Genomic DNA, 12,780 nt, shown 5'->3' on the forward strand with positions numbered 1-12,780 from the left:
TCGGTGTACATAAACTTATAGTCCTTTTTTTTTTTTTTTTTAAAATAAAGAATTTTAAAAAGTTGCCCAATTGGTCGGATAATGTGTAAAAAGTGAAAGCCCAAGTCACAAGCTTTAATTTAATGTAGGTTGCACCTCGTAGCACTTAAAATAAAGAATTGGTAAAAGGTCGCCTAATTGGGCGAAAATATGGAAAACTCAAAGTCCAATTCACAAGGTTTATTTTAATGTAGGTTACACTCTCGTACCACTGAAATAGTGAAACTGGGCCCATAATATGTATTTTGTGGCATTTAGAATATTATAATTGTCGTCTGCAATCACCGTGAGACATTCGTCCGCGCTTTCCAAAAGCGGTGCATCGCAATCACTTGAGTATAAATTGAGTATAAATTTAGAACTAGTTCTAGTTCCTCGAGGGGGGTGCGCGTGAAGCGAGCATGGCCGCGAAGTAGCCAACGAGGGGGACTGGTGGATTTTGTAATGTCAGAGAGGGGTTGTCATGGTCCCATACAGGCACTGAACAAGTGCTATATAAATTCAGCTTTACCCTCCATAGGTTACTGTTGTCAGTCTCATTCACAATGAAGCTATGCAATGTGATAGATTGAAATTCACAATATGCAATTTGATTAGGGGAACAGCAGCAATTTCGGAAGGAGTATGTAAAGTAAATGGAACAGCCTATTTTGTGGCCATTTCAGAGGGAGTATGTAAATCAAATGGAACAGCCAATGGATATGTAATTTAACTGGAACAGCATTAACGTTGATGTCATCTATATTATAATTACGCTATTCTCTGTGGATCTGCTGGTTAGTCCTTCGTGTATGGGGTTCGGTGGGGTTGGCTGGGTTTTAGTAACAATATAATTTTTAGATGCAATCTGTGTAAAAACTTTGAGCCCTGAAGCTGCTTTATTTGATAAGAAACAGTCGCCCCTTTTTTAACATTTGGGGACTTGGGGCCTCATAATATTTGACTTATGAGGCTCATATACAAATAACAGAGATGATTTTCATTTTGGACTTTACTAAGTCCAGATATATTTTAAACTTGAAATTAAATTCACTTTGTGTAACAAGTATGATTTTGAATGTCCAATTTATTATCCATTCCAAAAGGAGCACCCCCCCTTCCAAGGCTATATGATTAGGATTTGGACAAAGGTTAGGAAGTTGATATAGGATTAGGGTTTGCCTGTTAAGGGTATGTTAGGGTTAAGGTTGGGATTATGGTTAGGTTAGGGTTAGGATTAGGATTAGGGTTAGGATTAGGGTTAGGATTAGAATTACGGTTAGTGTTATGGCCCATGTTTAGGGTTTAGGGTTATAGGGTACCGTATGTAGGAGGGGTCTGCAATTACCTTGGATAAAATACAGTTGTTTGTGTGTGGTGTGTGTACATCTGTACTGTACATGTATGGCTATGTGAATATAGGCCTGTGATTCATATGAAGAATGTGCATGGTCTTTTATAGTACAAGGACAAATTGGCCAATGCCAGAGGCTATATGCATACCAATGTGTGTACATCTACAAATGAGAAATTTTTGGTGGTTTGCTTTTCATTGCAAATTGCAGTCATTTTAAATTATCGCAGCTTTTTTAATTGTAACTTCATACGCACAAAATGGCGTTTAATTTACTCGCAACATTACGCGTCTGGTAAAGCCGTGAAATTGTGCCTATTTAGAGGATATCTCATCATTTGTATTATGTACATCATCACTATACTTGTCCATGTTGTCAAAGATATGGCTATATGCAGAGTGAATTTCCAGCCCACCCCCCCCACCCCTTATGGCCAGGGTACCAGGGGATGGGTGGCTGGGACTTATACCAGGGCTAAATTTCAAAAATGTTAAAACTCCCCGCCAAGTCCCGGACCGACGGGAAACAACACATGGCCGGCCCTACAGGGACAAATTTTGTGTCAATGCCCGTCTGTTATAATAAACTGCCCGGCTATTTGTTCCGGGTACTGATCTGCACTGCAGGCAGGGGTTGGAGTGGGTCAGGGACTCAGGGTTTCAATTGACAAGTGCATTGTCAACAGTCTTCATTTTCACGTACATGAAATCTATAAGCTTAACTACTGAACATACAGGCCTATGCACCCCCCACAATCATAATTACTCACATCACTAGTATCACAGGGTCAGGGTTTCAATTGACAAGTGCATTATCAACAGCCTTGCATTTTAACGTGCATGAAATCTATAAGCTTAAATACTGAATATACAGGCCTATGTACCCCCCCCCAGCACACACACACAATCATAATTACTCACATCACTAGTATCACAGGGTCAGGGTTTCTATTGACAAGTGCATTATCAACAGCATTGCATTTTCACGTGCATGAAATCTATAAGCTTACGGAACATACAGGTCTATATCCCCCCACACACACACACACAATCATAATTCCTCACATCACTAGTATCACAGACATTCAAATTCCATCATGAAATCTATTCGGCTTTCACAGTACAGTGATTTTCAAGTTCGACCATCGTGCAAATCGCCAGATATCGCATGAGCAAATTATTATAAGGGCGCACATCACTGAAAATGATGCCAGTTTTTCTATATAAAAATGCTAATTAAAATCATTTAAACAAATTTTGATATCTGCCATCTGTGATACAATTGTAGGATTTAATATTACTAATCATTACCAATCCAAATTTAGCCAAAATTATGCAAATTTCTGCTCAATTTAATAAAAATTAATTAAGATTTGTTCCAAGTCTACCATGTTACAATACTGATAATTCAATAAAAAAAACTTTTTAGACTGCAACAAGTCTGTCCTAAAACATTGTATTTATTTGGATAATGAATTGGAAATTCAAAATCATATTTGCTACACAAAGTAAAATTATTTGAAGTTTGAAATATATAGTGGATAAAATAAAGTCCAATTTGAAAGAATTTAATGTTGCAGTCAAATACGATATAAAAACATGCAAAGCACTGGAAATAATATTATTAAAAGACATAAAAATATTTGGTAATTTAGGTAAATCCAGAAATTAAATAACTTTTGCCATCTTTTGGCATCATAAGCTCGTAGCTTACTAGCAAACACAAAACGTTACATAGTGGGTTTTGGTTTTGGCAAAAAGTTAATTTCAATAACATTAAATGTCGGGTTATTTAAAGGTCATGAATACAAGATTTTAGAATATTGTCAAATGTTGTTATTGTAGAATATATTTGCAAACATATTTTGAAAATATTTTGTCATGTTAGAATATTTGCATTGAATTGCTTATTTATTATTTAACGCGCATTTAAACGTTTTATGACAACCTTTTCTAACCTTTTCGAAAACGTTTTGTGTTTGTTGAGTTAGTAGGGTTATACGTAATGTAATGTAAGAAGTGGATTTCTTGCGCAGGTATCAGTAGGAAGGTAAAGGTAAAGGAGACGATCCTGTATAAACAGTGATCGGAGTGCCAATCTCTCTTTCATTGGCGATTGGGCCAGACTCCTTCATGTAATGTTGCTATAGGGGGATCGCTACACCTCCTCTACAGCGAGTCTGTTACCTTCCCAGCATTTAAGAATGCCGGTACCCATTTAAACACCTGGGTGGCGAGGAGTAATCGAGATAAAATGCCTTACTCAAGGGCACAACACGATGGCGTCGCCGGGGCTCGAATCCGCAACCTTCCGATTATGAGTCAATGCCCGTTCCGCTAGGCCACCGTGCTCCACTACAGGGAATCCTCCACTACAGGGTTAATCAAGTTAGCTATGGTGTGGTGCCTCTTTCAAATTATTGATATCGTAGAATAGGAGGGCGATGTTCAGTTTCGATAAACCTAAATGGAAGTACATCTTTCATGTAAGAAAATAATCATCATAACTAATCTTATGTGAAAACATCATTGAAGAATTATAAGCTTTATTCCATATAGTCTCTAAATTAATTCTTGATGCAGGAAACACCAAAACCTAACATCGTCCCCCTATATTGTTCTCACTATTCTTCAAAAAGGCTTATTGAGAACCCTAATCATAGACTGGGAGGGCGGTTCAGGGAGGTGCCATTATTCTTGCATGTTAATCAGTTCACGAGAAAAGTCGAGGGAGGCTCTATATAAAGAAGGGTGACTAACACCATGAACCGGGACATCCAGGGCCTGGGGACAGTGCCAGGTTTTCTCTAGATCGTATACGGTATTGGTATATAGTTTGTGATTCTCTGCTTACCATGCATTGGGAATGAGGCAACAACCGGTTTCCGCGGATGAGGAAGTGAATGAACTAAATTACTTTTCAGAAATCAAGCATTCACGATCTCACGATGGTGAAAGTTTAAAGGAAAAATTCTGGATTTTATAACCAAACCAATCCTGCAGATGAAATTGTTCAGTGTACCTGGCGTAGGAAATTTAAGTTTAAAACGAAAGGTTGCCATTGCATTAAAACCAGCATTGAGTACATTAAATAACACGTGTTCATCCTATCTACCCAGATAACTGAGTATAATAATTTCATCCTGTTGTGACTTCGTGTATTTGGTAAAATATGCAGATATTATGTCTTCCACTCTGTGATCATATAGACCAGGCTTCCTCAAATAGATTTGTTGAAGCGCCACATGAAATTTAAAAAACTGCAAAGCGCCACTCAATGGCTGCGAATTCGCGGGGGGAGTCAGAGGGGGGTTTCCCCCCTCTGAAGCTATCGATTTTTTTTTAAATTTGAGGTGCAAATGACGTCATTTGGTGCAACATTTTGTACTATTTTAGCCTGTCTTTACAAGGATAACATGGGAATCGCATTGTTTATTTTATTTTTTTATATCTAAACGGCGCCGCGCGCCACTCGGGAAGCCACGGCGCGCCACATGTGGCGCGCGCGCCGCTATTTGCGGAGCCCTGATATAGACACTGCCTGATTTACAGCAGTGTAGTAAATAACGAGCCAAATATTGAGGTATCGTTACATAATTCCAAATATCAAATCTTTAATTAAAGATATGGGATCATGTTGAATATCTCCAATTTTGAGTTAGAGAATAAAGTATTGTGTTTTAGCCGCTGTCGTGCATCGTCTCATATAACACGGGCGATATTACGCCAATTCATAAGGCAGCTCATATTAGTAAGGTCCAGAATGGAAGTCCCGCGCCGTTCTCGGTTTAAGTACAAGAAGTTTTGAAGGTATCTTTTAAATAGATTTGAGGACGCGGAATAAAATGAGAGGGGTCTGACCCAGCGAAAAATATGGGGAACTCTCGCTAGAGGGCGTTTTTCAAAATGGCCGCCAAAATCCCTTAAAATCACCATTAACTGGTCAGAGAAGCAGCCAGCAGCATGTTTCTGATGTCTATACTCATGTTTTCAGGGTCAAGGAATCCAAAAGTCATTTACAACAACCTAGGACCTCTCATTCCAAGATGGCTGCCAGAATTTCAAAATAGCATCCAGTGAAAATTAATTTGGCTATATCTCGGGTGCAGAAAGTCCCGGAAGTATGATGTCTATACCCGGGTCTATACCCACATTTACAGGGTCTAGAAATCCATTGGAATAATCTAGAAAAGCACAGGACCTTAAAATCCCAAGATGGCCGCCAAAATTTAAACATAACTACCACTAAAATTCAGAATTTTGCTTATATCTTATCTTATCTGTGGTTTAGACGGTTTTATTTAGGGTTTACGGTTTTGACTTTGGGCTAAGATGTTTTAACCTTAGCATAACGCAGTCTAAACCCCAGATAAGGTATCTAAACCCCAGGTGCCGTAACCCCAGGTTAAGGGACGTAGACCCCAGATAAAGCAGTCCTAATACCAAATAAGGCGCCTTAACCTTAAATAAGGAACATAAACCACAGATACGGCATCTAAACCCCACGTAAGGTGCCTTAACTCTAGAAAAGGGTCGTAAACATCAGATAAGGGTCGTAAACCCCAGATAAGGCATCTAAACCCCAGATAAGGCGCCTTAACCCCAGATATTAAGAAACGTAAACTTTTCTCAAACAAAAAACACATTTTTCAAAAATATCTCAGTTATTCAGCCGGGTTATACAAATAGAGGAGACTCTAACGATTAATTCTAACCTGGCTGTCACCTTTGTCCAAAATTGTTGCACGGGACCATTGTAGTCACAAAGTGGCCTCTCTACTATAGTAGACAACGAGTCGTCATTAAGTTTATAATGTTCAGGAACTTCTGTCAAACTCAATGAACCTGAACTTTCAATGCTAAACACGACTATTTTATTACCAAGCACCGGTATATTTAGGCCGTATAAAATTAAAGTTTTGGTTCTCGTCCAGAGAAATTCCATGAATTAATGAGAGAGGGAGGGTTTTTTCAATGTAAAATGTCAGTAGTTTTCGGTCTTTTGGAACAGTGCTCGAGGAAAGGATGAGGCCACCTTTTTTCAAATGTGTGATTCTGAGGGATAAACCCCCTAGAGTACCACAAAAAGACTTGGAAGTGATCCTTGTTCTCTAATAAACTTATTTATATGTATGAAGTTTTCGTAAATCATTTTAAATTGGAAAATCTATAAAATTGACAATCCCAGAAATTGAGGAGGGTGGGGGACGAGAACCAAAATATTAATTTTATACGGCCTTACGTCATTAGCCAGCCCACTATGGTTAGATGCACATGTACCTCATGGGTTATTGCAGAAGCGTCCATGTAGCGATCCGTGGCAGATTCTTTTTATCTGTACAATTCTGTAACTCAGTACAACTGCACTTTGGTGTATGTTGTACATACGCAAGAAGAAGAAGTGACATATGGTCCTAGCATCCGGCATTCCAATACTTATTTCCAGCAGGTTACTCATCATCAAATATCAGCTGGAATACGCTTCCCAGAACTGGTGTGTATTGTGTCTTTACGTGATATCTGCTTTATTCAACTTGACTTAATCGTAAGTATAAATAAGATAAAGAAGCCACTTATATGGTCTCGTGCAATATATCGAGGGTCCAGAACCAGAAAGCATTAACTCACAATGTACTGCTCTCCCAAAATGAGCATAAAGTTGACAACTTTCAGAGATATTCCAAATTTGCAATCCTTATTTTATATAATGTTAGGATGGCTCCTTACTTTGGTCTTCAAAAATCAATATTTCCTCCTGACTTTCTTTTATTTTTTATTGAATTTTGTCATGTTTAAAGGAGGATTTTGTGATCATAGCATCCTCTTTTTATAACATTTTTCAGTATATGTCCACGAAAAAAGCTTATTCACAAAATTTCAGTTGATTCCGATTTTGTTTTTGCGAGTTATGCATGATTATGTGTATTGCGTTGCTCCATAGGACATTGTTGTAATTTCGTTCTGGTATATATACCAGAACGAAATTCAAGTTTGACGATATTTTTGCTAAACAAATTAATCTGCAAGAAATTGTTGGTACATAAACATTATGTAGCCACAAGTTTCCAGTGGTATAGGCCTAAAAATATCAACTTTTGTTTGAAAAAAGTGGGGGGATGAGGCTGTGGATCACGAAATGCCCTTTTAACGGACTGTATTTTTTTTATAGTGCCCTGGCGACTTAATGCTCATTTTGTAGGATCAGGTCGTTATGAGTTAAGGCTGTCTGGCTCTCAACCCTGGAAATAAATTACTGCTCGGTATTTATGTATTCAATCTATAAGGCAATGTGCTCTTATTTGATTTTTTGCGAAATCTGTTAGAGCCCCTTTAAGGGTACATGCTCTTGGGTCATGACCTTGACATAGGGAAATTTTTTTATTTTATTTTTGACAAGAAGACATACATACCCTTCATATAAAATAACATGAATCCTGAAAAAAAGTGCCAATGTGTAATTTCCCCCTATTTTGTCTCCCGTTGCTAATGAAAACAAACTCCGATTGTATTGCGTGCGGTCTATTTATTAAAAGCTCCATGGAATGCACCAATACTCTCTTAGTTTCGAGTCCAGACTGCATATTGTAAGGACGAACGACGTGTGTTTAGAACGACGTAAACCACAGCATAAACCGATTGTGAAGGAGACTAACTCTCAAGTTGAAGCGTTTCCGATTAGAACGTCAGTCCGGCAAGCTCGTCAAATTGGGCATATAATATCAAAACGGGATGTACGGACGGGAATCGGGATATCGCTGTGCTTGAAACCGTGCGCCCAGCAGGGCCCGCGCCCGGTAACTTGCAGTAGTGTTTTGTTTTGCACTACAGCCCGGGCATGCAAGAAGTGCTGTGAAAACATATTTATATGGAAGATATTAGATTTACTGAAACCCGGGGCTCACAAAAATTATTATTATAAATGATCAACCAAATATTGTTGAAGGTCTATTGACAATGGACATGCCTATTGCCTCCGGCAAGGGGGAGGGGGGGGGGGGTAATCCCATACTGCCAAATGCATAGGGGCCTACGGGGATTGCGCTTTTGCAAGCAATCCTTACAGACATGGGTCCTTATTTTTGCTGAAAATCCTTATTGGTCCGTTAAACCCCCATACCGTGAATCTCGATCTTTTCGGGGAAAATTGGTCTAGGCCTATAGGAAAGAAAACTTTAGACATGGGTCTATATTTTTGAGAAAATCCTTAGAAATGGGTAGGCCCCTCCCTACCTGTCCACGGTCAAATGGCAATGGGTAGGCCTACGGGTTTCAAGTCTGGAGCCTCCACCCCCGTCTAAAAAATATCAACTTGTCCCCCCCCCGCATGCCTAGGGCCGGTTTTTAGGTGTCACTTCGCCTAAACCATAATTATATAGGCCTACGCCTAACGACCATACCCGTCATACGCGTAGGCCTACGGGGGGAGGGGCTTCAGTGGCAAAAAAGAAGGGCAGCAGAGGCGGCAAAGGGATAGCGCGCAGTGGTGTAGATTTCTTTTTGACATTTGGGGACTTTGACAAGTAGGCCTATACGGTGAATCCAGCACCTTTTGGCGACAGCATTATAAGCAAAAAAATACTAGAAGATAACTTGTAACTTCCCATGACAATATGTCGATTCATAAAATACAAATTTTGTATTAGATCCAACACAAAGGTTTTTACTGCTTTTGGAAGGAGGGTGGTCAGAAATTTAAAAAAAGTCGGCGGCAATGAAATTACGACCCCCTTTTTTCGGCAACAAAAAAATTATGACCCCCTCCGCTGATTGGCCTACACCTTAGGGGCTGTGCAATAATTATGACCCCTGGGGGAGGGTAAAATTGGCGGGGGGGGGGCAAGAAATACTATTGGCGAGCCGAAAGGGGGGCAAGCAATTCCCCCCAAGCGATTTTTGGCACGCATTCATGGGGCGCCTTTTTTAATAAAACACTCTAAAATGGCTTGGGAAAACAGTACGGAAACGCTTAAATTTTATTGCTCGGAGCGCTGAGGGGGCAAAGAATTTTGGCGGGCCGACGGGGGAGCGATTTTTGGCGAGTCATTTGAAGTTTTACCCCCGGGGTAAATTGCACAGCCCCTTAGGCCTACCCCATAAACAGGCTAAAATTGTATTGAAATCATTCAAATCAGTCTTTTGAATGAAATAACCACACTGTCTGTCATCTTGTGACTCCCTACATTTTGGTCATCGAAAATGTTATGACCCCCCCCATATTTTTTATCCTTAAAATTTTTGAACCCTTCTGTATATTTGGGACCCCCTTCCGAAGAAAAATGATAGCGCCCCCCCCCCGCCAGGCCTAATTATTATTTTGTTCTTGAGCAAAGATTGGTGAATCATATGATTTACAATTTCATCGTTAAACCATATTTTGTACTTTTGTTCTCAAAATTACAAAAAAAGTAAGGCAATTATCGTAGTAGGCTGACGATATCCATTCTTGTTCTAAAATTGTTAATTTTGCCCTTGGTTTGTTCTGACTAGAAATATGAAACACTGGCCCAATGGGCCCTGTTCTGACCACAGCTTCTAACATTCATAACATCGTTGGTCAATCATGTTCCAAACGGGATATACAACCGTGGCAGTCTTCTCCAAGTGTGTACATCTCGATTTGCCGGATTGACCCATGACCTCATGAAACGTAAACACATGGGCTGGCGTGAAATATAAATTTCTCCGTGTCTTCTTGCCAGGAAAATCAGGAATTTAACCAGTTGCAGTCATTTGATTGACACAATACTGACACCGATCGGACAACACGTATCAAAATCACTCTCCGATCATTTCATAATTTGAATGTTATTTGCATCAATCGGAATCTTTCTATAGTATTATCTGCAATAACCAACCCTCGTTATACTACCAAGGATCATTATACATCATAACAAGATCTAGTTTTTTGCCGTTTTGTGGAGTTATTTTCAAATCTGAAAATCATCTACTCAAACCCGGGCTACACAGCTAATGGCGGGCAGTTTGTACGGGAGTCTTACGGCATGATACATCAATCCATCATACTGGCATCACCACCATCATTGACTAGTGATGTCAATACAAAGCACGAAATTCATCAGAAAATAGAGGTAGGCTTGTTCTAATTTTTCTTTTGGATGCATGGGCAAGAGAGGAAATTCTAATGAAGAACAGATTCTCCGAAAACCAAGCTTTTCAACTGAAAATCAGATATGGGCCGTATCTTTTTGTCATACCCAGTATACAGTACACTCAATAGCAACCATTAACCATTTAGTTTGACGATGGAGAATAAAAGAAGATCGATCCGCTATTTCAGCTCGGTGATCATCGTACTTACTCTAATGGGATGGATGATTGAGAATGAATCGAACTGTTGCATCACAACGATTTCACTATGCTTAAACACTTTTGTTAATCTAAACGAAACAATTGGTGAACTGAATTATAACTTTACTGATGTCTCTGAATTGTCTACGAACCCAGATATTAACTCTAAAGATATAGGCCTATCATGTCAAACATGTTATACATATGGATGCCATACAAATGAAATGTGTGCATCCTACATGTACCACTCAATTCAATTTGATCAATGGCAATTCGCAAATCTCATGTGGGCCACAGAGCAGCCTACACTGTACATTTCAATTCTATCAGTGCCATTTGGAATACCTAAAGATGATTATATCAATTGGTGTACAACCTCTGTAAAAAGCCCAGTCAAACGGGTTTGTATCATCATATTCTTAATGCTATCAGGTGATATCCATTGTAACCCTGGGCCAAATATACCCAAATGTATGGTCTGTGAAAATTATATTCAAGATCATCACCAAACCTTACAATGTCAAGAATGTGGTAAATGGGCACATACAAATTGTGAAGGGGATGGCGGGCCTCTCAATGACAAAGTTACAAATGCCAAATTTGTATACTGGGAATGTCCTCAGTGTATGTTACCAAACGTTTCCAGTTCATTTTTCTCACTCTCAGACCTGAATGTATCAAACAGTTTTTCAATCTTAGATTCAGATGATGATGTCTTCATACCCAGTGAATTTACATCATCAAGTCCCAAACCTGTCAAATTAGATGGTAAACATGGCAAACCAAAGATTGGTAAGAAACCTCAATCAATCAAGATCATGCTTGTTAACTGTCGCAGTCTGAAAAGTGAAAGAAAGCGGCACGATTTTCAAGAGCTTATTGAAACACATAAGCCCGATGTTATATGTGGCCAAGAATCTCATATAGACAATTCATTTACCAATGGTGAGATTTTTCCCCCTGGATACAATGTATCCCGTAAAGATAGAAACATCAATGGTGGGGGTGTGTTCGTTGCAATATCTGACAAACATGTTGCAAGCACTGAATATTTCCTTGATACTGATTGCGAAATTGTCTGGTGTAAAATTAGCATTGTTGGATCAAAACCGTTGTTTATAGCATCTTTCTATAGACCAACAAATGAATCTACTGATGCTTTAATGGCTCTCAATCAATCTCTCAGGTTACTTCCAAATAATGGAGCACTCCCCAATGTGATTCTTGGTGGAGATATAAATCTTCCTGATATAGATTGGGATAACTATACTGTGAAACCAAATCCCCAGTATGGCCATAGAGTAAACCGGTTATTTCTCGATATAGCAGAAGAGCATGGGTTACAACAAAATGTTCACGAACCAACACGTTTGGACAACATTCTTGATCTTCTCCTTACAACCTACCCAGACCTTATAGAAAACGTGCAGGTGTCCTCAGGAATGAGTGACCATTCTGTTGTTACGGCAGAGGTTAATGTTAATCCTAGACCGAACAAAAAACCTCCCCGTAAGGTCTTCTTGTTTAGAAAGATGAATGTTACCCAAATGAAATTGGACGCAGTGGCTTTCAAAGATCAATATCTTAGTCAGAGTGTAGACGTAAATCACATCGACGTGAATTGGGAAACCTTTAAAACAAATGTCACAGAAATGATAACCGACAACGTCCCAGCAAAAACGATCAAAGACAAATGGGACGTTCCATGGATGACTCCGGGTATAAAGAAGTTAATTCGAAAGAAACACCGTGTTTATAATATAACTAAGAAATACAACACCAATGAAAACCAAACCAAATTCAAAAATCTTCGCAAACTTGTGCAAAGAAAATGCAGAGCGCCAAAATGACTACTTAATGAGTCTCCTATCAAGACCAGACCAATCTGGTAAATGTGACGGCAAAACAACGCCCGTCAATGATGGCAATGTTTGCGTCACAAAGAAGTTCTGGAGTTACATCAAATCAATGAAAACAAATGGTTCTGGTGTAAGTTCACTTATGGTGAATAACAAAGAAATATCAAATGCTAAGGGTAAAGCTGGAGCATTAAGCGATCAGTACTGTAGTGTTTTTACGATTGAAGATGTTTCAAATAT

General features: G+C 39.2%; 1 protein-coding gene across 1 annotated transcript; it reads left to right on the forward strand.

Annotated features, from left to right (window-relative positions):
* The first annotated feature begins 11,103 nt into the window (after positions 1–11,103).
* On the forward strand, positions 11,104–12,531 carry LOC140137162 (uncharacterized). The gene has a single exon (XM_072158815.1). The coding sequence runs from the start codon at positions 11,104–11,106 to the stop codon at positions 12,529–12,531; it is 1,428 nt and encodes a 475-aa protein (XP_072014916.1).
* The last annotated feature ends 249 nt before the right edge of the window (positions 12,532–12,780 follow it).

This window comes from Amphiura filiformis, chromosome 17, assembly GCF_039555335.1.
Source record: "Amphiura filiformis chromosome 17, Afil_fr2py, whole genome shotgun sequence".
NCBI classification, from domain to species: domain Eukaryota; kingdom Metazoa; phylum Echinodermata; class Ophiuroidea; order Amphilepidida; family Amphiuridae; genus Amphiura; species Amphiura filiformis.